Here is a 23,991-nt window from a genome sequence, read left to right as displayed (position 1 = left end):
CAAAGCAAAAACCATCATCAGGTTGTGGGGAAAAAAAATTCAGATCAGCATTAAGAGCTAGGAGTTCAAAGAGAAAGTAGCATTGTATTTGACCTCATTTTGGAAGGACATCAAAGGAAGACTGAGACAGGTCAGATGTGATTACTACATAAAGGGAGGTACTCATAAAATCATTTGTGTGATTAACATAACATAAAATGTGGAATTAATTAAACTGGTATTTTAAAAAGTAGGGTAACTTCTAACTTCCAAAAAAATCCTAGAAATGTCATAATCCATTATCTGTACAAGGTATAAATATTGAAAAGAGGAGGACTCCTGTCAGTCTAAAATAACATGCTTGTCTGGTTCTTATAAAGAATTTTAAAAAGAAAGAAACGAGGAAATAACTACTCTCTATCTATATTTGTAACTTTTGTAAGCAGATGCTTTTTAATATACAATTAGAGTCTCTATGCTCTGCAAAACTTCTAAGGATTTAGTATTAGGTCCTTTGGTATATTTTCTAACTTTTTTTCCCAATTCCATTCTAGTACTCCTAGATATACTAACATTACTAACATTAGTCTCCAAACAAACATTCCCTTTTTCCACATTCTATGTGTCAAATGCTACTTGGCTTATATGGCCTCACCTATCTAAGACGTGTCACAGACAGTCCTACTTGAGAGATCAAGCCTGACAATACACATGCATTTTATGAGCGCATACATGGGTTTTTATGAGCACGTGTTCATCTATCCTTTCAAGGTTACAGAGGAGAAACAGGGAACAAGCAAAAAAATTAAGGTCAGAATCAGTATGGTGTAGTGGTTAAGAGATCAGACTGTGAGATGACACCTTAGCTCTCCCCAGTACTAGCTGTGGGACCTCCACATAACCTCATCTGCAACTGTAATCATCATCATAAGACTATTATAAAGACCAAATGCAACAAAGGGACCCGACGGCTCACCACAGTGACTGGCACAAGTAGAGCTCAATGAATATTAGTATTTTTTAAAAATTTAAGTTGAGAGAAAAATGTCCTGCCGTGGGATTTGAAAAAATAAAAAACAGTAAAGATATATTTTAAGAAACAAAATGGCAGCTACTGACTAGCATCAAAAATCAGAGAAAAAAGTACACATGACCAGTTTTCTCATCTTCAGGTACCTCTCTACTAACAGTCTTAACCATGAAATTTAGCAGTACTTTGCTACTTTTCCTCATGTCATTTTATACTATTTGTACTCCAGAAAAGCCTGTGTAAAATAAAACAGGTTTCAGCAAAATACTTTGATACATACAACATAAATAATTTTAGATGGGATTTTCTTTATCTTATTTTTAGACTAAACTACAAGGCAATTCTGCTAAGACTGAGAACCACAACCTACAATTTCTCAAAACGTGACTCCCTTCTGTGGTAGATTGTGTTACTGCCCTCAGTGATTCACTGCCCTTTTTCCAAAGGCAGAACACACACTCACCCTCCCACAGTGCCTCTCTGGGGTCAGGGTTTACTTTCCCAACCACACTGTAAGGCTTGGCTGTCTGACTGGCTCTGGCCAACGCAGTGTAAGTAGCTGTGAAAAGTAGCCGCTTCAAGAACTCTAATGTGTTTCCACCCTTCCACCAATCCTCCATTCCCCCTCTGCCACAATGGCCTGTTCCAGATGGGAAGTTTATCTGCCTGGATCCTGAAACAAGGAAGACATATGGATCAGGAACTGAGTCACTGACAGACTACAGTTGACTTATAACTTAAGAAAGAAGTAAACCTTCATTATTATAAGCAGCAATATTTTGGAGTGGTCAGTGATTGGTGCCTTAGCTAACGAAAGCCAAAGAATGCACCTTCATTCATTTTGTTTGTGTTTATTAATTCAATTCAAGACATATTTGTTGATTATCTATTAATATTATTGCAATGTATTCTGCTGACTGGTAGAGACACAGCTACTAATGAGCTAGATCCAATGGCTGCCCTCGTGGAGTTAATATTCACATATTAGCCTACACTCTTCTTCCTTACAAAATCTAGCAACTGCAAATTTAAGCAATAGGGATTTCCTTAGTTCAGCATTGTCTGACTTGGGGTCATACAAGTAGGCCCAAGAAGGATCTGAAGAAAAAACAAGAAAAATCAGGGAAATTCCTGATAAGGAGAATGGGTCCCTGAAAACAAATATTAAATTTTCATTATGACAACTGCGTTATAATACAGACAACAGAGACAATGGCTAAGATCACTTTGTTCAGGTCATCTGCTTTACCACAATTTAATTATTAAGTGCAAATACACACAGACCCCTGGCCCAATCCTTAAGATGTCAACACCAAACTGGAAATATGGAGAGGTTAAGACTCAAATTAGGGATAGCATTAGGAGAAATACCTAATGTAGAGGATGGGGTGATGGATACAGCAAACCACCATGGCACGTGTATACCTATGTAATAAATCTGCATATTCTGCACACGTATCTCAGAACTTGAAGTACAATAGTTTAAAAAAAAAAAAAAAAAAAAGAATGACAAGTTAAAAAATAAAAAAAAAAAAAAGACTCAATTTAGCCCTAAAGAGTCAATGGCAAGGCCTCAAGTTTGTCTGGATTTGGAGGAGAAAAAAGGGATGGCCTGTGTTTACCATGTCCAGGGAATAAACACAATAAGCGGTCTGGTCTTCCCTGGTGTGTTCATGGACCCCAGGACTCTTCATCAAATGGCTAAGCCACCTAATTTAATTCCTTCAAATAAATATAATGCTTGTGATAATCAACTCCCTATCCACTATTGAGTCTAAAAAATATTATTTTATTTTTTAGCTCCTGCATTGGCTTTCTGATCATCCTGGTAGTTTACAAATCTCTGTTTTATTTCTGTTTTTTTTTTTTTGTCTTTTGTTTTTTTTTAAAGAGGTTAAGGCCATAAAATCCATTAGAGAGAGACCACTGCTATGCTAGAGTACGGAACATTGCCTTATGTTTTAATAATTACAAAAGGGCGAAATCACTGAACTTCTTCAAGAGTTCTTAGGCAAGCCAGCTTTCTATGCAGGTTAAGTACTTTAAATCCCTTCCACTTGGATAGCACTGATTTTCATCTGAGAATAAATATGACTCTTCTGAACGAGGTATTATATAAACTCTTGGTAATATTTTGGTAATTCTAAAAAGATTGCACTGAAGTCCTAAGAAACTGACAGTAACAGGCACGAAATCTGAGTAAATGTACAGAAGAAATCCAGTGGGCAACAGAACCTTCTGGTTCTCCCTTATGGGATTCCTTTATTCTTGGATGTGAACATTATTTCACAGGATGTACTGTTACCAAATTTACAAACTAACCGCCTGTGTTTCTCTAGGTTTGACTAAATTTAGCGAAGTATCCTCTCGTTCCACCTTTCCTGGAGAGGTAGATCTTGAATTCTGAATAAAGCTGAACTATTTTCTAAAGACTGAGGCTTCTTCTCTGCAGAGAGAGCTTGGCTCTGGCTGAATTCTTACTGAGCTTGTATTTATAGACTTCTGATCCCAGGCTTTATGGGCGGAGACACGCTTTTATGAGGATAAAACCCCACATTATGCAGTGAGGAACACATGAGGGATGTAAAAGAAAAGAGGTCTTACTGTTTCCTTTACATTCTTTCTTCTACAGTCCTAGTGCCACTGCTTTAGTGCAGGTCATCACTACATCCTGCCTGGACCAGAGAAAAAGCCTGCCTAACTGGTCTTCCTGTCTACAGCACTATTCCAGTTTCTTTCCTACAAACTACTGGTTTCTCTCTCAAACGTTATTTGATATCACTCCCGCAAGTTAAGACCTCTGACTGCTCTCTCTGACTCCTTCCAAATGAAAGAGTTCCCCCAGCAGTGGGCAAAATGATTTTTAATTGGTGCATGAACACTTTAAAACAATTATTTAAAACTCTTTAGAAAGCATTTAGTGAACCAAGACTGTTTACCCACCTTTTCTGTTTCAGCTATTCTCAGCTCCAGCAACCACAACTGAATTACACGCCCCCAAAGGTAATCCCCCCAAACCCCAAAGCATCATGTTCTTGTGCACTTCTATGCTGTTTATTCATTTTTTTGGAATTACACTTCTTGTACTTTTTATTTGATTAATATCCATCCATCCATCCATCCATCCAAAAGTTCATTAAAAATATCACTTCTACTGCACAGATCTTTTTTCCCCAGCCATGACTAGGAGTCATTCCTGTGGTCTCTTTGGTCCCTTCTAATTTTTAATTTTTTATTTTTTATTTTTAGAGACAAGGTTTCACTCTGTACTCCAGACTGTAGTGCAGTAGTACAATCATGGCTCACTGCAGCCTTGACCCTCCTGGGCTCAGGTGATCCTCCCACCTCAGCCTCCTGAGTAGCTAGGACTACAGACACATGCCAACATGCTCAGCTAATTTTTGCATTTTTTGTAGAGAGGGTTTTTTGTCTTGTTGCTCAAGTGGGTCTCAAACTCCTGGGCTCAAGCGATCTGCCTGCCTCAGCCTCCCAAAGTGCTGGGATTACAGGTGTGAGCTACTGTGCCCAGCCTCATCTACTTTTATCATCTTGTTTGGAAAACACTAGATTGTGACATCCCTTTCTACAGAGGCTGTTTTATATTCACATCTCGCTGTCCAACACATTGCCTGACATTCAACAGGTATTCTATAAGGTAACTATTCATTGTTGTCCTGGGCATAGTTTTTCCTGCTCAGCATCCTCTTCATATTTATATCCATTCCTTTCAGAAAAAGCTAGAATCTAGATTTAAGACATATGTGGATATAAAAGTACACCATGTTTACATTACAGTAGAACTGAATATATCAAGGCCAACATTACTACCCCTCTTTCTGGGAATTTCATTTTACTTAAAGTAATTTTTGATGCAGAAGAAGTGGATTGTAATTGTTTTCTTACAATTAGAGAACAGTAGAAAGTCTTTTACTCCTAAAAGGTAATTTACCTGTAATAGTTACTAATATGACATCAATAATAAAGATATTTTTACTATGTGACAAGCAGTATACCAAGCCCATTACAAAGATAATCTCATTTACTTCTCACTGCAGTCCTAAAAGGAGGTTCTATTACTATTCCCATTTTACAAATAAGAAAACTGAAAAGGTTAAAGAAAAGGATCTTGACCTTGTACAAGGTAACAGAGCTGTTAGGTGAGATGGCTAGATTTGAACTTACACAAATCCCCAACTTCTATAAGACCAGAATGAGATATTTTAAAAAAGAGAAATTAAATTAATAGGAGAAAAAGACAAGCTTTTTTTTTTTTTTTTGAGTTGGAGTCTCGCTCTGTCACCCAGGCTGGAGTGCAGTGGCACGATTTCGGCTCACTGCATGCTCCGCCTCCCAGGCTCACGCCATTCTCCTACCTCAGCCTTCCTATAGCTGGGACTACAGGCACCCGTCACCATGCTGGCTAATTTTTTTTTTTTCATTTTTTTTTTTAGTACAGACGGGGTTTCACCGTGTTAGCCAGGATGGTCTCAATCTCCTGACCTTGTGATGTGCCTGCCTCAGCCTCCCAGAGTGCTGGGATTACAGGCGTGAGTCACCGCATTTCAAGTAAGTTGTAAGAAGCTTCCAAAAGTTTTAAACAATATTAACAAAAAGGTGGTCTTGTAACAGAATTATTCACTTGATTTTTATACTTTTGAGTAGAGAAATATACTTCATATACTATTGAATACATATATACACACATAATAAACATTTTTATATGTATATATGTGTACTTGTGCATGTGTGCACACACAATGATAGTGTTTGACTTTATCCCCACCCAAATCTTATCTTCCCTAGTTCCCATAATCCCCATATGTTTTGAGAGGGACCCAGTGGGAGGTAACTGAATCACGGGGGCGGTTACCCCCATGCTGCCGCTCTCACGATAGTGCGTTCTCATGAGATCTGATGGTTTTATAAAGGGCTTTTCTCCCTTTGCTGGGCGCTTCTCTATCCTGCCGCCATGTATGTGTTTGCTTTCCCTTCTGGCAAGATGGTTAAGTTTCCTGAGGCTTTCCCAGCCCTGTGGAAATGTGAGTTGATTAAACCTCTTTCCTTTGTAAATTACCCAGGCTTGGCAGTTTTTCATAGCAGCGTGAGAACAGAAAAAATACACATATATATAAAGAAGTGTATTTCTTTTTACAAAGACATATACAGGATTGGTATTAGTAAAATTATTGGAGGTATGTTAATATCTAACTGTTGGGCTGAGATTAAATGAATCTGTTTGAACTTTTCACTCTCTGAAGGTCATGTTTAAAAACTCAAAACAGAATTAAATTCTGCAGTGGAAATTCAAAAACATGTGACTTATTTTACTCTGCCTACCACACTGGAAATAAGTTATCATTTTTGAGATTCAAGGCAACATTCATTCCTTATTTAAATAAACTAGAAAATGTTCTCATGAGCTTTCTTATTCCTTACATCTATAAAAGCACTCCAATTATAATCATCACTATATTATTCTTCCTTTGGAACATTTGGTGCTCTGCTAAATCAAATAAGACCTTCAGATAAATAAATTTGTGTGCCTTTTAAATATTTTTATAAAATGTGCTTGAGTTCTTTCTAGGTGCTTTCAACTGTTTTAAAACTCTCCAAGTATTCCTTTTTGTCTGTACAGTAAATGAAGACACTGAACAAGTCTTAACATGTACCTTGGATGAAAGAGTCTAGATGGTATTTTGGAGAGTTATTACTGGCTTAGGCCTTCTGACTTACATTAGACTTTCATCTCCCTTAAAAGTCCCACAGAACTGACCATCATCTCCTTAAAACGATCGTTTTGATTGTTTTCTGTTATACCTTACCTCCTTAGATTTTCTGTCTCCAACTCTAGGGGCATTTCTAGGTGAATATATTTGGTTCCTCCTCTCCTCCACATCTCTCTATCTTATAATCACATTCAAATTCATGGATTTGGGCCAGGCGTGGTGGCTCATACCTGTAATCACAGCGCTTTGGGAGACTGAGGATGGCTTGAGCCCAGGAGGTTGAGGCTGCAGTTTGTTATGACTGTGCCACTGCACTCCAGCCTGGGCAACAGAGAGAGCCCCTGTCTCTTAAAACACACACATACACACACACACACACACACACTCTCTCTCACGGATTTAGTTGCCATTTTCGGAATGATTTCCAAATTGGATCCTTTCATCCATTCACTTGTTCACCAAATCATTGTGCCCCATACTGCCCCTCCAGGGAGAAGCCCGTCTCCCCTCCCCTGGAACGCGGGAGGCAGGATGGAACCATGGGATCCGTGATCTGAGGGAGGTGAGTTCTGGATACCATGGGATGCCAGTGGATGGTGCCTAACCCATACTCTGTATGCCTGACCTTTCCTGGGTTGGTAAACACTTAATGAAGTTCCCCCAACGCTAGAAAAATGGGGAAGGGAATTCTAGACAGGAAGAACATCAGATGGGCACCAGCATGAAACTGTAAGCTGAGATCGTGAATGACAAGTAAAGTTCTCTGTAGACAGCCTGCAAGATGCTGGGTGGTGAGGGCCTTGAGATGAAGTTGGAAAGCCAGTAAGAACCAGACAGAATTGGCCTCCTAAGCCTGGAAAATAAGGCTTCGGATGCTGGCACGTTTGCATTGCACAAATATTGTGCTAGCAACAAAGCAGGGTATACACACAAGGAGAATTGATGTCTAATTTATGCTTTTATCTATATATTACTTGCACAGTTATGTTACACACATAGACATTTGATAGTGATCTGCTGAACGGATGATCTTACACTGAGCTCAAGATGCTTTCACAATGAGCCATTTTTCACATATGCAGACAATCTTCAAATTATGAAGAGATTGTATTCTGGATGTCAATTTGCAGTCAGTTGCTTGGAACAACATTTTTCATATAAGTAATCACACCTGTTCGTTGATGGTCTCCAGCCATAACAAACTGTGTACCTGAGCACTGTTCAGGAGAAAGAAAATTCCAAATGGAAATTCCCATTATAACTCCTTCTACTGTGGCTGAGAAGGGTTGGGTAAGTGAAACTTATTGACTAGATGCTCTTTTCTATCTACTGAAGAAGTCAATAGATAGAAATAGTCACTATTAAAACAAAGAACAACAAAAAAATTCAATGACCATAGACATAGACAAACACACACACACACACAGAAAGTACACACTTAAACTCAGAATTTGAATGTAATCTGACAAGCAGGACGAAAGGCTCCAGACTCAGTATCTGTTGAATCTCAATCAGATGAACAGTGGGTGGCGCCTATAGCCTCATGCCCTACACATTAGCCAGAGTGCATACTCAAATGCCTGAAAATGACAATAATCTAAGAGGTAGGTAACATACTAGATGTTTAAGTTATGAAAACATGAACAAGAACAGTGCTTGTCCTGGAGAGAACTCACATGCTGAGTGGGAGAAAGAAATACTGACAGTTACACCCCAGCTGGTGAGGGCTATGACCCGAGGGGCAGCTTGTTATCCCTTCCCAGAGGCATCAAGGAAGGCCTCACAGAGACATGTTTCAAGCTGAATCCTGAAGGCGAAGTGGGAGTCCTGCAAATGGCCAAGCAGGTAAGGGCTTTGCCGAAGTTACAGTATATTCCAAAGTGGGATGCTTTTGAGGAACTGCAAATAGTTCAGTGGGGCTGCAGCACAGAAGGGGAAAGTGGGGAAGTGAGGGGTAGAAGAAGGCAGGAATCAGATGAGGAATAGCCTTATAAATAAACCTTACTGTTTGATCTTTAGCACTGAGAAAAGAAGAGCATCAGGGATGGAAAGAAATCACACAGAATACTGATACTTCAGGGACAGGCAGAAATATTTAGTAAGGACTTGTTAAATTATACTTAAGGCAGAATTCTGGCTTCAAAAAAGTATGGTTCCAGCTGGGCACAGTGGCTTATGCCTGTCATCCCAGCACATTGGAAGTCTGTGAGGCAGGGGGATCATTTGAGCCCAGGAGTTCAAGACCAGCCTGGGAAACAGGCTGGTGAGACCCTGTCTTTACAAAAATAAAAATTAAAAAAAATTTTTTTAAGTCCAGTTCCTAAACCTACAGTCAAAAGATTCACTATATCTCAAATTGACAACAATCAGAGTTAACTCAACAATTTCTTATGATGACAAACACGAAATGAGAAATAAAATCATTAGGCACTCTTACATTTTTCTAAAAGATCTAGGCATATATGTATATATTTCTGCAAATTCTCCTAACTGGATCTATATATAACTAAGAGCTGGCAAAGTCAGGACATATTTCTGTGGATAGGGGGAGTTACTGGCATTCTGTTGTTTTTGCTTTCTATGTGTTTTTAAATCATGTCAACTACAAATTAACCTTGTTACCTATCTAGCAGAAATGAATACGTATGTTCAGAAGGCAGCATATATCTTAGGAATAGAAAGTAATGGATAGTTATAGAGACAGGCAACTATTCCAATTTTGTTTTAAAACTTTTCTACAAGCAATAAGTATATCTAAAAATCGAATGTTGATTATGTTTAATATTATATGAATTTTGAGGAAGCCCAGGATACAAGAGTCTTATCAGCCTATGACTGAAGGCCGTATACAACAGATGCGTTCCACTTTGTAACGCACTGAGACCTATTCTGATCTTGGAGACACCAATGATATGACCAGAAAACAGGAGTTCTGCCACATATTCACAATCAACGTCGATATGTATTGTTCTCTTATATTCACAATAAAAATTCAAAAGAATTATAGTAAGACTACAGATATGATCAGAAGACGCAGCATAAATCATTGAACTTCAAAACTTAAATATTAAATGTAACAACTCTTGGTCAGTAATAAAAGAATGTCACAATAATTTTGACAGTGAAAATCATATCTGTTATATGCAACAGAGAAGTAGCTTTCTTTTACAGAAGCTCTTAAAACTCCTCGACTAGACAAGTATTTAAATCACTTACATAATATTTAATTTAGCTCTTCCAACTAATCTCTTTTGATGGAGTCATTGGGCAGGCACTGAATTCTCATGATTTGTAGGATTCAAAGGTTACAGTGTGAGGAAAATTAAAGTGAACTACTGTTATATTTATTAATGCTAATAAATGAAATTAGGATGCACTATAATATTGTTAGTCTATTTATTACTTGTAATCAAGGGAAAAAAAATCCTTCTTGGAGACAGTGTGACTAATTCTGATAATATATGATGTATGTCATTTTACAAATGCAGCATCTTAATTGATAGATCTCTTTGTGATTGATAAAAGCAATTACATTTGTTATTTGTCAACGAAGTCACATTTGCTTTTACACGAAGATAAACTTCAGGAACAAAAGTATGTTTTAGTGAACTATATAGCTGTATTCCAAGCAATTTGTGGCCTACAGAGATCTAACTATTAGCATGAAATGAAGACTCTTATAGAGAGAACGAGTCTCTCTCTGTACCTCATTAATGAAGTCGCCAATGTCTCCAGGGTGTGGGGCTGCCGATCGGACTGGATACTGGGGCTCGGCATGGATGGGTCTTTCATCCATTCGTCGGATTCCCACAGGCTTGATGGCATCAGGCTCCACAGTGTCAGGCTGCTGCAGCTGGCTCAAGTCGTAGTCCTGCAAAAAGACAAAATCAAAAACCGATGGGAGATGGGCACAGAGATAGAAAATGACAACCTCGCTTTTTAAACACATACTCAGAACACAGAGAAATGAGGAAAATTTAACATAATGGAAAAGTTGCCACTATGAGTTTTTCATGTTATGATTAAATATTTCTTTCACACAGCTCTTTCTTCTGTGCTTTTCATTTCTACAGTCTGTGCTCCATCTGCTTTACAGTGTTCCTCATCAGTTTCCAATGAAAAACAGCAGTGTGATAAGGTCTCACTATAAAACAACTAAGAAACCGACTAGACAATATAGTTGTACCATAGAAGTAAAGGGGCTAACTTACTGTCTTTAATATTTTTTTAAAATGAGGGTGGTTATTTTTCCTTTTCCCTAAAGGAAGGCATTAGTTCATCAAGGTTTCAAGCCACCCTCTTTCCCTCCCTCTCTCCCTTCTGAAGTCTAGAGCAGAGGTCAGAAAACTATGATCTCCGGGCCCAATGTGACCTATGGCCTATTTTTCTCTAAGACTAGCCTTTACATTTTTAAAAAGTTACTTAAAATAAAAATGACAAAGAAAAATGTGCTACAAGGAATATATGTGGCCCACAAAACCTAAATTATTTACTATCTGGCCCCACTGAGGAAAAGTTTGCTGACCTCTGCTTTAGAGGTGTTAGGCCAGAGAGAGGGTGGATTTTCTTCCAATGTTGCCTTGTGGGAATGTCCTGGAAAAACAGTCTGTCCACTTTCAGAGAGGCAAAGTACAAACTTGTAAAGAAGGATGCTTTGGCCATAGGTTGGGCCCTCAGAACTATTTTTAGTTCAGGCATCAGACAGTTGGACAGGAATGTATAAAGAAACAGACTACAATGTAGAAATACATCCACATTTTAGGTTTGGGTAAATACTTGGTAGTTTTCAAACCTCTGAATTCTGGTGATATAAAATGTCATATCCCCAGCTTACCCAACATTCTCCCATTTCAAAACTGACATTTGCAGAAAGCATAGATTTACTTATACTTTATTCTTAGTTTAGGCTTCATCTCTCTGTCTGAAACTAGCTTTTAAAACCTTTTGCAGTTATCTCTATGGAGACTTTGATTTATTCGACAGTTGAACATTTACCATGTTTTGGCAATGGTCTAGGCGTCTTATATATGTTCACTCATTTCATCCTTAGTACATGTGATATTAAGTTTTATTATCTCCACTTAAGAGACGAGAAAACTAAGTTTCAAATACCCCAGGTCAGTCACCTATGATCCCAGATCTATTAAGAAATAGATTCTGACTCCAAGCGTATTAGATTCCAAAGCCTGGCTCTCTTCACAATCATCTATGAGTAAATCAAGACTGAGTTACAAGGTTGGATTTAAAGGTAAGGAACTAGATAAATGAGTTTGGAGGGACAGGAATGTGAAGAATGCTTAAAATAACAAGGAGACAAAAGGAAGGAAAAGGTCAGTAACCTTCATACTCACTGTGGGCCAGGCACTAAACCAGGCTCTTGATAAGTGTTTTCTCACTATCAATGCTGTTTAACAAACCCATGAAGAATGTTTTATGATCATCTTTTTAGATGAAGAAACAGGTTGAGTAACTTGCTCAAGGTCACACAGCTAGTATAAGACTAAAATGAGAATCAAAACCATGAGTGTCTGACTTCATAGCACCTGACTTAAAATTTATCTCTATGCTAATTGGGACACTCTGATCCTGGCAACACTCTCCCTGAATGTCTCCTTATCAAGAATGTCAGCTGGCAGGTGACAGCACTCACACACCCTGATGGAAAAACTCCTCCTCTTAGGTGTGTGCAATGTGATGCGGAAAGCGAGGTAGGTACAGAGACTCTGAACCCACCAGAGTGGGATGTATATTTGGTGTATTACAAACTATAAAATGTTCAGGGGGAAACTGGCTTTAGCTCCAAACCATCTATGGGCTGGCGACAAAGCACCACTTTGGGAGAGTCCATAGCAGGAGCAAAGGCATCAGAATGCTGCTTTCTCTTGTCAGTATGGAGTATTTCAAATCATCCATACAAAACTTGAGAAAAAAACACCTTGATCTTGCATAAATGTGCTCCATTTTCGATGTTATAGAATTTGAGTTATTTATAGAACATCTCAGAAAAGTCCCTCAATGATGTGACAGATGTGAAAGCCCTTGAAATGTTAAAATGTTATATATGATAAAAAGAGGGATTTATTCCGCAGCACTTTGGGAGGCCAAGGCAGGAGGATCATAAGGTCAGGAGTTCAAGACCAGCCTGGCCAATGTGGTGAAACCCCATCTCTACTAAAAAATACAAAAATCAGCCAGATGTGGTGGTGGGTGCCTGTAGTCCCAGCTACTTGGGAGGCTGAGGCAGAAGAAACGCTTGAACCCGGGGGGAGGCAGAAGTTGCAGTGAGTCAAGATTGCACCACTGAACTCCAGCCCAGGTGACAGATAGAGACTGTCGAAAAGGAGGAAAAAAAAAAAAAAAAGAAAAAAAAAAGGGATTTATTCAGAGAAATTTGAATGTTTTCACACTAAAAAGCATGTTTTTTCCAGGCTATGTTTAATTGTGTAACTACCAAGCACAATAGAGTGGGGTGAACTGTAAGTATGTGCTCTTATTCAATTACCAAAGCTGTCCCTAAAACGGGGGAAGATAGATGGCAAGTATATTGATGACAGTTAATAAACGTTTTTACCCTAAGGGCGAAAAATGTTTTATTGGAAGTCTAAATTACACAAAAATAGGTAATTGACTCTTACATTTAAGCACTGTCTTTTACCTGGCAACATATTCTTTGATGGTCCTGGATATATTACATAATAGCTTCAGGGTGACAAATATAAGAATATAGCGGAATTTCTTTCATATAACTGGAGATAAAAGAGGCATGTGGGCTTTACTCATGCTACTCCCTATCTGGGAAGAGCCACTCTACTCTGACTTCTTCTATAACTCCCAGTGTATCCAGAGGTTGCAAATAAAATTGCATTTTGATTAGCTAGTAGAATTTTAAACATATTCAAATAGGTCACCAACATTTAGACATGGGGTATCTCACCTGAGAATAACAAGATCTGGCAAAAGAGATCTTACATTCTGACAACAATTTGCTACCACTGAGAGCAGCTGTCCCCTCTGGACAAGGAAAGGATATCCTCCTAACCTGCTTCATTCATGAATGCGTATATAACATACAAAATAGCAAATAATTTACAGTTCTTTATCTTTCTTTTGATAGCTTTTTCCTAGTGTCTTAAGAACCAGAGAGCAGGAAGAGTCTTAAAACTTCTGTGGTCTTGCTCAGATCTTTGGACTATCAATGTGTCAGGCTCACAGAAAATGCTCACTAAAAAAAAAAGTGTTGAATATAATCTTAGTGATGATATCTATGCCAGATATCAAAGGAGCAGCTAATTCAAGAAATGTGGCTTGGATCACATTATACACTATAGTAATAATTTATGATGAGAAGGGAGAGAAAGACCCCGCGGTCCCACTGCTGAGAATCACTGCCATGGTGAATCTACCCCATAATGACGGAAACCCGTTAAATTCCTCCACAGTGATGGTGTCCAAAAAGAGGCAGAAAATCCCTGGTTTAGAGGAAGTTAGACACTAGGTTAAAATATACGGCTTAGAGTATCTCTGTGATGGCTTCTCCTTATCTACGCAAACATGGGATATAAAAATCTGATGATGGCAGGCAGCATGTGGAAGTGTCCTCCGGTCACAGGGATGGGCTCTTCTGTTGACGTCTATCTGTGTTGTATGGCAAAAGTCCTGACCTGAGAGTCTAATTTTAGACCTTTTGATAAAAAACCTCCCTAATTATACATCTTTACAATCCCATAATGATATACATAAACACACAAATGACAACATGTAGGATGAGAATTATAAAGAGACTTACAAAGACCAAAAATCTTCTCAATGTCATTGGGTTCATGGCCTTACTCCTGAAGATTATAAACAATCCAAAAAGACATCTTTATTTGGTTCCTAAAACTCTAGACAAAGAGTGGGTCTGAAAATTCTCTTATGATTGCCAACCTTTACAATGTTAACTTCCCAAAGAAATTTAATTTTCAAACGAAGGCCAAGAAAAATCTCTTTTTAAATTCATTTTAATGTTTGGAATGTGTGTTAATTGGCAATCATAATTAAAAGTAGGCATAGAATTTGGGTTTTGATAATATTAACACTGCAAGTAACTTAAAATTTTTTTGGTCTATGATTTAAAATGTCTTAAAGGTGACACAGTTCTGAGGGAGTTAGTAAGAAGTTAGCATGACTCGCAATGATTTATAATTAGTTTGGAAAATGATACAACACGTTTAACTCAGAGCATTTGGTTATGCTACAATAAAATAAAACGCTGCATCAGTATCAACTGAAATTCTGGAATCCCAGGCAAATATTTCCAAAAACTACATTGCATGTAGAATCTATAGAATTATACAGTTAGCCCATTTCAGGGAGTAATGCAAACACTCACTCATTTACCATCCCACCAGGATATATGGAATGCCTACTGGGTGCCAGATGTCATTTTCAGGTAGGTCTGAGAGCAAGCAAGCAAGCAAGCAACCTTTATGTGGTGCTCATCATCTGTCAGGAATTCCGTTAGGTGCCTTCTCATGTGGTATTGCACATAATACAAACAAAAACCCTTCTAAGTGGGTGTTATTGTTCCCACTCTATTGATTACTGTAGCTCAGGAGGTTAATAATTTGACCAAGGGTCACAGACTCACTTAAGCATGTCAAAGGATAACACAGAGCCCACCAGGGCAAGCAAAATAAATAATCAAAAAGCTGCATCTTTTTGTCACTTGCCAGTGAAGAAATGCACCAAAGAGTTTACTGACGAGGAAAACATCTGGGGTGTGAAGTGCTGGGAGGGGGACTTCAAGATGGTTCTGCTCATCAGGCACTGGGCGCCAGCACTCTGCATAGAACAGAATGAGTTATTCCGTCTGTGCACAGTTGGTTAAAATACGACTGACTGTTGTTTAGGCAGGAAGGAGTCCTCACTTAGGTCAAGTAAGAGTCTGATATATGGAGAAGAGGGGTGGACACTCAAAGTTCACGGGCCTTTATCAACCTCCACTGGTTAGAACCAGTGATGAAACATACCAGTTTTGCTATCTCTTAGGCATGGGCTGGTACAAGTGGAACATTTTCCTTTTATAGTTGCAAAGGCAAATGACTTTAAAATCCCCATATAGATAAGGTAAACATTAAAAATGTTTCAAGACTGAGTGACTGAGAGAAATTAAAATACTCACATGGAAGTAAATGGACAAAATCCTGAAGGAAAAAAAAAAGTATCCAGAAAAAAGCTGACTGTGGCACAGGCAAGAAACTTCGGACACAGTAAGACATGGAAGGTGGGAGAGAAAAACATCATTCTCTCACCCTCTACAGCTCCTGGCATTAAAATAATTGAATAAAATAATGATAAGGTGTCAACATATTACCATACAACTGCTGACAAGTAAGTCAAATATACCTGTGCAAGCTTTATGTAAATTACATTACAACCTGATTTTCTTCCCCAGTGAAATATCGTTATGACGGTAACTATCTTCACAGGTCCAATGATGTGGAAAACTCAGTAGATTCTACAGATTATTAAAGCCCCTCCCCCTCACACCCGCAATAACAGATTTGCTAAAAGCTTTTTCTGGATTGAACCATAAACCTAATAGAAATAAAATAACTTGGGAACTTTCAGTGTACAGATGAAGGATCTCTGTTCTCTCTCTTCACATACATTTTAATCTTACTGGTAGCCAGTTTTCTACTTCCCACAAGGGAGAGGACTGAGTCCCCACTAAAAGGGAACAGTCATTGTTTCTGCCCCTGTGGCTTACTGTTAATGCTGACATGTCAGTTTCCTTTAAAATGCTACCTGTTTTCAGAATTATGAAAGAGGTATAGGTTCACTCTTTGATGTAAAATTACACTTCTATTTTAGAAACTGCGACTGTTGAAATCCTATCACAACTTATTTCCTGTTGTAAAATTATGGCTTATTCTTTTAGGAACATGTGGCATATACACACTTCAATTAGATTTGATTCCGCAAATTCTTTCATAAGAGGAGTCTCTCTTGGGAAACAGACTCAGTTACTAACATCATAGAGCCTTTAGTCTAATGTCTTTTAACAGGACACATTTAAAAACAATGAAAGCTTGGCCAAGTGTGGCAGCTCACGCCTGTAATCCCAGCTCTTTGGGAGGCTGAGGCGGGTGGATCACTTGAGGTCAGGAGTTGGAGACCAGCCTGGCCAACATGGTGAAACCCTGTCTCTACTAAAAATACAAAAATTAGGTGCCTGTAGTCCCAGCTACTCAGGAGGCTGAGGCAGCAGACTCGCTAGAAGCTGGGAGGCAGAGGTTGCAGTGAGTGAAGATCGTGCCATTGCACTCCGGCCTGGGCGACAACAGTGAAACTCTGTCTCAACAAAATAATAATAAAAAAATTACAATGAAAGCTGAATATAATATCTAAACTGTTACAAAAAATATGGAAAGTGAAGGTGTAAGAAGCTATGAAGGAAGTACCGCTGGAAGAAGGGAGGATGCAGATATGCGGAGGAACAGGGCTTCAGAAAGATGGAGCACTTGAAATATGAAATAATTTCCCATTGTTTTGATGCAATCCAGTTACATTCCTATAAAGAGAAACACATTTCTTAACCTTTCCAAGCCACTGTCTGTCTTGGGAGACAAAAGTACAGCCATCTAAATGCATGTTGGGTTCCATGTTTTCACCTCAAGCTCCAATTTCTTCTTGCAAACAACAAAAAACGTGACCACTTGGATAGAGATCAAAGCCACTCTATCTCAGCATGACCTATTAATTCATCTCAGAGAAAACATAAAAATAGGTAATAAAGAGATGACAACATTTGGTTGAGAATATGGTGGCAGAGCATGAATCCGTCCCTAGTTTATGACACATCATTTTGAAATGTCCTCAAGAATATTCTTTGTTTTAGGATAAATGTACACATAAAGTAAATACTGCAAAGGGAGTCAAGTATTTGATTTTTTAAAATCCTTGATTCAAATCCTGGCTCCATCATATTTTGACTGTGTGACCTTGAGCAGATTACATAAACTTCCCATGCTAACCTTAATAGTATTCAACTTTTAGACAAAAAAGCCAATGAGAATGCCATTGATTAAATACGTCTATAACAAGGTTCAACAATCTTTTCCTGTAGGGTCTAGATAGTAAATATTAATATATTAGGCTTTTGGGGCCAGATAGTCCATGTCACAATGTTTCAACTCTGCTGTTGCTGCAGCATAAAAGTAGTCATAGATAATACACAAAAAATGGGCATCAATGGGTATGGTGCATGGCCATGCTCCAGTAAAACTTTATTTATAAAAACAGGTGGGAGGCTGAGGCAGAAGTCTATGTGTAGGCTGGGCGTGGCGGCTCACGCCTGTAATCCCAGCCACTTTGGGAGGCTGAGGAGGGTGGATCACGAGGTCAGGAGTTTGAGACCAGCCTGACCAACAGGGTGAAACCCCATCTCTACTAAAAATACAAAAATTAGCCGCACGTGGTGGTGCACACCTGTAATCCCAGCTACTCAAGAGGCTGAGGCAGGAGAATTGCTTGAACCTGGGAGGCAGAGATTGCAGTGAGCCAAGATTACACCACTGCACTCCAGCCTGGGTGACAGAGCGAGACTCAGTCTCAAAAAGAAGAAGAAGAAGAAAAAAAATAGCTGGTGGATTTGGTAGTTGCTAGAACACTGGCCTATAGCAGTTTTGTATGTTAGTTTTTTTTTTTTTTTTTTTTTTTTGCATAGTACTAATACATGCTTGTTCAAATCTTTATCACTGTTATTACCAGAATATCAATAACTTTCCATTTCCCTAAAACTAAATACAGAAAATTTGTAATTAGCCAGGAAGATTAAATATTAAAATGATTTATATAAAATACTGTGTCATTTGCATGAAGTGACAGGAATGACAAAGGAAAAGTCATATGCAAATCATGTGCACAGTGAAAGTATTTAATAAGTGGGAGGGAATGGGCACTGACCAGTTCAGAACACATGCTTTTACAGCCTACTAATGTGCACCCTGGCCACAAGTGTTTGGAGAATGGCATGCAAAAAGGGAGTGACAATGTGCTAACCCAATCCCTAGTGAAACTTTCCTTTTCTGCAATCAGAATTCTCTCAATAACTAATATATAATAGTGTTTGCAGGTCAGTAAAAATGTATGAATAACTTGGGAACATCATTAACAGAGCATGCTTTAGCCAACAATAAAAGTGTTGAAAGTGGTCTCCACAGTTATGTCCAGATTCAGCCATCTGTTAAGTTTGCTTATAAGGCAGAATAAATTTATAAAGCAATTATTTCAAGCAATCAAATATACCATGGTTAGATTATACAGCTTCATTCTCAACTTAAAGTCAGATAGTTGGGCTTGATTGCCCACATTAGGTCTGGTTCCTGAGACTGGCAGAAGTCCGCAGAGATTCCCTGGCTCAAGAAGAGATTTCTTGACTCAGAAAAGAACCTGGTTTGTTCTCAAGTGGCTTTCCTGTACCTGTGCCCCATCCTTCTGTCTAGGCATCCTGCCTGGACTTTAGATTTAGCTCCAGACTGTATACTCAGAATTTTTTAAATAATTTGGCTGCTTAGAATGCTTCTTCAGATTTTAACTTTGTTAATGTCAAAATGTGCCCAATTCTGCAAGCTTAATCAATTGATTACCCTTACGTCTTCTAAAGTCATATTACCAGGGGTCATCTAATAAGCCTAGTTGTACTGGTCCAAGCCAGTAACACCTCCTGCCTGCTACAGACCAGTGAGACTAAATAAAATATCTATCATACGACCTCTATCACAGTGCATGAGAGCTTGAACTCTCGAGTCACCAGACCTAGGTTTGAAAACCGGACTAATAGCAGTGTCTGCTTCATGGAGTCATCAGGAACATTATAAAGGACATGCAAACTAAGAGAGTAGCACAGTTCCTGACACAGAACAAGTATGCAACAATGCTAGCATTTATGAATGCTATCATCATTTCCTGAAGACATCAGACATCTCTAAGGATGACAGTGAAGTTATCGTGAGTGTACTGGTTCAATTAAGCCACAGATAGAGTTGCAAACTAAGTTAGAAATTCAGGAAGAGGGACCAGAGCAGTTCAACTAACATTCTATGAGTGTTGCCAGGTGCCAACTGTCCTAGAAATAAAAAATAAGTATGACAAATCCGTGCCTTACAGAGCTTAAGGTCAGGACAAGCAGTGGACATAAAAGCTCAAAATAGAGGTAGACAGGGAATGCTGTGGGGGCACAGAGCGGAGACACTCGATTCAGCCTGGTACTCCAAGACAAGATGTCTTGCGATGAATCTTGATGGCTAATTCTGGTGAAGAAATGGACTACGTTAAAAAAGTGTGAAAGAGTGGTATATGTGTGCAAGTACAGGCAGTTCAAAATGCAAAGTGGAGGGGTAATGACAGAAGAAACTAAATCGTCAACCCTTGAAGTTCCCAATCCTAAAAGCCAAACCCCAGGTCATAGGAACTGTGGGTTCTTACCCCATCTCAGGCACTTGGACTCAGCGGAATGTGTTTTCTGTGTCACCAAAAGACTCTAGGGATCTCATCTACATCAATACTGAAGCTAATTTCCACAAATCACGTAAAAAAATCAACTTCACTGAAAAAAAGTCAATGGACACTCATATGGCAATTACATCTAGATCTTCTAGGTTCTAAAAACCTAGGCCACTAAGAGGCACTCCTATTATAATTCCCTTTATTCTGAAATTGTATGTGATTCCTTATATGTGCCAGTGCTGGATCCTGATCAAGAAGACTTTAGTATCACAGAAAGTACTAGAAGCTCTCTTCAGATAAAGGAAAGCTTCCTTCCCTTGTTTTTAGTGAACCTTACATTCCGTTTCTCATGTCTATACAGTATTGTGTTTCATGAGCTGTGCCTACTGTATCTCCTTTGTGCCAAGGGACCTACTTCCCTGTAACATACCTGGATTGGTCAGAACAATGCAACCCATTGTGGGTGGGGTAAAAAGGGTTCTCAGAGAATCTCCAAAAAGATTCTCTAAATTCAAGTACCTAACCTGGGTATGTTAAGACTTCCAGCTTATCACTGAGACCATTTATTCTTCTTGCTAGGCACATTGCTGAAGGTTATTTCCCAGGTCATTAGCAGTGGAAGGAACGTGTGCCACTTCTAGGCCTGGCCCATAAAAATCTCCCAAAAATCATCCTCTGTGCCCTGTTGTCATATAGTGATTGCATGGATTTAAGGCTAGGGTGATCCTGGAAGTCACATGTGAAAGATGGGAGAGCCTCTGGCACTTAGGTCCCTGAATGACTGTGTGGAGAGGAGCAGACCTCCTTTCTCCATCCCAAATGCCCACGACCTGAAACCCAGTTACTGCTAAGAAAGCAATAAATACATTTTCAACTAGACTTAGGTCACTGAAATTTTACAGTCTGTTACAGCAGCCAGCCTATTTTAACTAATACCTTTGGCTAAATATATTTGTGTGGCTACTTCTCTCTTTCTCTTTCTGTCTCTCTTCTTTAAGCAATATAAAACTATCTTAGAAAATTACCTTCTTTTTGTATAAATCTGTTTTTGTTAATCCAAGACTTATTTATTATTGTATAATTCAATCAGAGTCTCCAAAATAAGAATCTATGAAGAATGGGCTGATAACATGCATCAGTAAAGCTGGTCTGGTACAAAGAAAAAAGTACTGGAACATGACTGTCCTGCTTAAAGAGGGAAAATCTCTATTTAGTAACCAACAATTGTCATGTCAAAATGCAGGCCATGTTTCCAGATCTTTCTGCGTTTTTGAAAGGATTAGGAAACAAGAATTTTACGTGAATATTTTCCATTTTTAATTCTGCAAGCTAAAGAAAACATAGTCATGGACTATGTGTGAACAGATTCTCAGTTTATAAAATGCTACTTTAAAGTGATACAGAATCCATCTTCCAGACATGTCCCCCAAAACATAGGGGTTGGTATGAGGTATTGCTATGGTCTGAATGTGTGTCACCCACTAAATTCACATATTGAACCTGAATTCCCAATACAATAGTATTAAGAGGTGGGGCCTTTACAAAGTGATTAGGTCATGAGGGTGGAGACTTCATGAGTGGGACTAGTGCCATTATAAAGAATACCAAGAAGGTTTGCTCCTTTCATTGTACGAGGACACAGCAAGAAAGGTGCCTTACATGAAGCATAGAGTAAGCTCTCACCAGACACTGAATCTACTGGTGCCTTGATCTTGGACTTCCCAGCATCTAGAACTGTAAGAAATAAATTTCTTATTTATAAGCTACACAGTTTATGGAATTTTGTTATAGCAGCCTGAACTACTTTCTTTGAGAGTTCAGTACCATCTCAGATTAAAACAAAACAAAACAAAACAAAACAAAAAAACCACCAATGAACCAGGCCTGGTCAGTCTCTAAAACTTAAAAAAACACATTTTGGAATTCAGGCAGAGTCCTCTCAGTCCTGGCATGTGAAACCTATACAGTGTTCTCTGAGCCTAAGAGGTGCTGGGCCTTGTCTGGAGAGACTGAGAAGAAAATGGAGCCAGTTGTCATGCTCCAGTCAGCAACAGACTTGAGTATGAGAAGCTGAGACATGGTGGATCACAAGGGCCAAGAACCCAAGAGTGATCAAGAGAAAACTGATGTGGAATCTTTAAACAGCCACCCAGCCTTACTGTCACAGCCTCCTTTGCCCAGCATCAGCTTCAGTCTCTCATGAGTTAACTCTGCCTGAGAGAAAAGTCCTCATCCCTTTGATGCAGCATATTTTCTTTTTTATTTTTGAGATGGAGTCTCGCTCTATCACCCAGGCTGGAGTGCAGTGGTGCGATTTCGGCTCACTGCAAGCTCCGTCTCCCAGGTTCAAGCCATTCTCCTGCCTCAGCCTCCTGAGTAGCTGGAACCACAGGTGCCCGCTCCCACACTCAGCTAATTTTTTGTATGTTTTAGTAGAGACGGGGTTACACTGTGTTAGCCAGGATGGTCTCGATCTCCTGACCTCGTGATCCGCCTGCGTCGGTCTCCCAGAGTGCTGGGATTACAGGCGTGAGCCACCGTACCCGGCTGCAGGATATTTTCTTGACCCCTTTGTGGGACTCATGACAGGGGTGCCCCATTTACTCAGCATGCTGTGTTCACTCCCTTGTAGGAGGGAGTGCACAGGCCAGGGAGTGCGGGAACCAGCCAGCCACCTTGGCACTGGCAGGAGCAAACTCCGTGCAGGCCGTGGTGGCATCTAGGTGGGGGTGCCTGCCACCCCAAGGCCCCAGAGGACGTGTTACAATGTTCTCTTAGCTCTGCCATCTGAAAACAGCAGTGTGTCATCAGCTTAGTCGGCCATTTGCCTCATCGCATGAGGTGGCTGCCCTCTGCCAGTGTGGGCAAAGGGCCCGTGTGACAGCCTTTTGGGTACCTACACTTGGTGGGTCTCGAATTCTTGTCTGGTACCCAAGAAGAATGAGGTCATGCGACAAACTGAAGGATGGTGATTGTGGAGAATTTTATTGAGTGATGAAAGCAGCTCTCAGCGGAGAGGGGAGCTGGAAAGGGGATGGGAAGGATGGGTTGCTCTTCCCTGAAGTCAAGTCACCTCTCTGCCCCTCTCCTCTGCAGTCAGATGCCTCTCTCTGACATCCAGCTGCTTCTCTCTTCTACCAGCTGAGTCTGGGGTCTTTATAGGTACAGGATGGGGGGCAGGGCAGCCCATAGGTAGTTTTGGAAAAGGTAACATTTGATTGGTAAAAACGCATTATTTAGAAGAAACCAATCGTGAGAGAGCAGGCAAACAGGGACTGAAGTTCTCACTTTGGGCTACGGGTTCCAGGCTTTTCAGCTTTAAGGCGGGGCTTTGCCAAGGACCATCCCTGTCTGCCTAGAGTTTCTCTGCCTCCTGCCTCTATCTGAGGCTGGCATTGCTCCCTGAGTCAGAACTCATGGTCTGAAGGGTTCCAGTTTCTATCAATTATCATTTGTGACCCCAGCCAAGATGAATAGCAGCACCTCTTTTCATAGATTATGAGTTCCCACATCAGCCCAAGGCCTTGGGAATGGTTAATGTTTCAAATCAAATTCTGAAAGCACAGGAAGTTGCTGGATGTTTCAGTTCTGCTTCAAGGACAGGAGAGCCTTCTGACAAATTTGCACGGCATTCCAAAAGGCAGTATTTTAGTTGCCTGGTTGAACATGAGCTTTGCCAAGGATGGTGTAAGATATGGTAGACACCATTTTCTTTGCACTGAGGCAGACAAAGATTTAATCCTCACTTTGCTACTTTCTAACAAT

At 39.6% G+C, this 23,991-nt stretch overlaps 1 protein-coding gene across 2 annotated transcripts in view; it reads right to left on the bottom strand.

Moving 5' to 3' along the window:
- Positions 1–23,991, bottom strand: part of CDH2 (cadherin 2) — a 228,624-nt gene that overhangs the window by 1,897 nt on the left and 202,736 nt on the right. For both annotated transcript variants that reach the window (XM_033178071.1, XM_033178072.1), the window contains one exon: positions 10,442–10,606. In XM_033178071.1, coding sequence (XP_033033962.1) covers positions 10,442–10,606 — 165 coding nt within the window. The remainder of the gene's footprint in view (positions 1–10,441; positions 10,607–23,991) is intronic.

The sequence above is a fragment of the Trachypithecus francoisi genome, unplaced genomic scaffold (genome assembly GCF_009764315.1).
Source record: "Trachypithecus francoisi isolate TF-2019V2 unplaced genomic scaffold, Tfra_2.0 Lachesis_group19, whole genome shotgun sequence".
In the NCBI taxonomy this organism is placed as follows: Eukaryota; Metazoa; Chordata; class Mammalia; order Primates; family Cercopithecidae; genus Trachypithecus; species Trachypithecus francoisi.
This window is presented reverse-complemented; position numbering and strand designations above follow the sequence as displayed.